Source organism: Crocodylus porosus, unplaced genomic scaffold, assembly GCF_001723895.1.
Source record: "Crocodylus porosus isolate Cpor-Errol unplaced genomic scaffold, CroPor_comp1, whole genome shotgun sequence".
Lineage (NCBI taxonomy): Eukaryota > Metazoa > Chordata > Crocodylia > Crocodylidae > Crocodylus > Crocodylus porosus.
Genome location: NW_017728886.1, coordinates 41755250 through 41756355, shown reverse-complemented (window position 1 = coordinate 41756355; position 1106 = coordinate 41755250). Strand labels below are relative to the sequence as shown.

Genomic DNA, 1106 nt, shown 5'->3' with positions numbered 1-1106 from the left:
GTTTGACCCCAGTACTCTTTCCTGCCATGGCAGGGGGTCAGACTAGATGATCTACTCAGGTCCCTTCCAACCCTACAGACTATGAAATGAAATTATGAACATTTTATTTTCACATAAGCAAGGGTGGCTTTTGAGATGCCTTTACTGGTGATTTGGGGTGAAAACGCATATTATTATTTATCAGTTGAGGTGAATGTGGATGGAGAAAGCTTTAGCCTCTTCTATTTCATCCCCCCAGTTTGTCATTCTTCACCATTGACTTTTCCTTCATCCTGCAGGTCCTAATTCCACTGTTTCCAGGAGGTACCATGCAGCACTTGTCTTTACAGTGTTTCCAGTAAATGTTAGTTGTCTTGTGATAACGCAACTCAGGGAGGAGCAGCAAAGTATCTCAACAAGGGAAGGCAAACACAAGCTACCCTATAGGGAACAGACTTCACCACAGAGGAGACGTCAATGTGACTTACCTCTTCTCTGCTTAGGGCTCACAAATTATAGTTTCTTTTCTTCCCCAAAGCATGTGAAACTCTACAGTGGTTGCAGGCATAAGGTTCTTTTGAACAGTGGGTGTATGAAGTCCTCTCCATAGGTCTTTTCATATTTTCCCCAGCAGCGTTCTGTTCCGTGATTCCCCAAAGACTTATTTGCACACTGCTGGGCAAGGGCATTAGTAGTTGTATAAAATCATGGCTTTTTCATATTGTTCAAACTGGCATGCAAAGTAAAATACTTCACAGAGCAATGTTCAAAGTACTATAACCAGGAGCAGCCACAGCTGCCTAACTTGCCAAAGTAGGTTTCCATTTACAGTGAATATCATCAGGTCAAACAGACTACTGCTGTTTGTTGAAATCATTGTGTGAAAATTATTTTCATTTTCTATTTAGGATAGCATAAAAAAGAAAAAATCAAAGGAAGAGCACGAAAGACAAAAGGTAAGATATGAAGTATTTCATAGATAACCTGTCTTAAAACTTTGCATTTTGTATACAGAAAGAAGCAACAGATAGTTTGTTTTTTTTTAAATGGCAGAATCCCTTGCTTGTCTGGTAATTGTAAGCCCATATATCTGGGGCCAGATTTTCAAACTGTTATACCTCCCACCC

General features: G+C 40.1%; 2 protein-coding genes across 2 annotated transcripts in view; both read left to right on the top strand.

Moving 5' to 3' along the window:
- The window catches only part of CDK6 (cyclin dependent kinase 6), a 369693-nt gene that overhangs the window by 223746 nt on the left and 144841 nt on the right, over positions 1–1106 (top strand). The gene's annotated exons all lie outside the window — the stretch shown is intronic.
- FAM133B (family with sequence similarity 133 member B) overlaps positions 1–1106 on the top strand; it is a 27601-nt gene that overhangs the window by 15908 nt on the left and 10587 nt on the right. The window contains exon 8 of the mRNA XM_019533218.1: positions 888–935. Within this exon, the coding sequence (XP_019388763.1) occupies positions 888–935 (48 nt within the window). The remainder of the gene's footprint in view (positions 1–887; positions 936–1106) is intronic.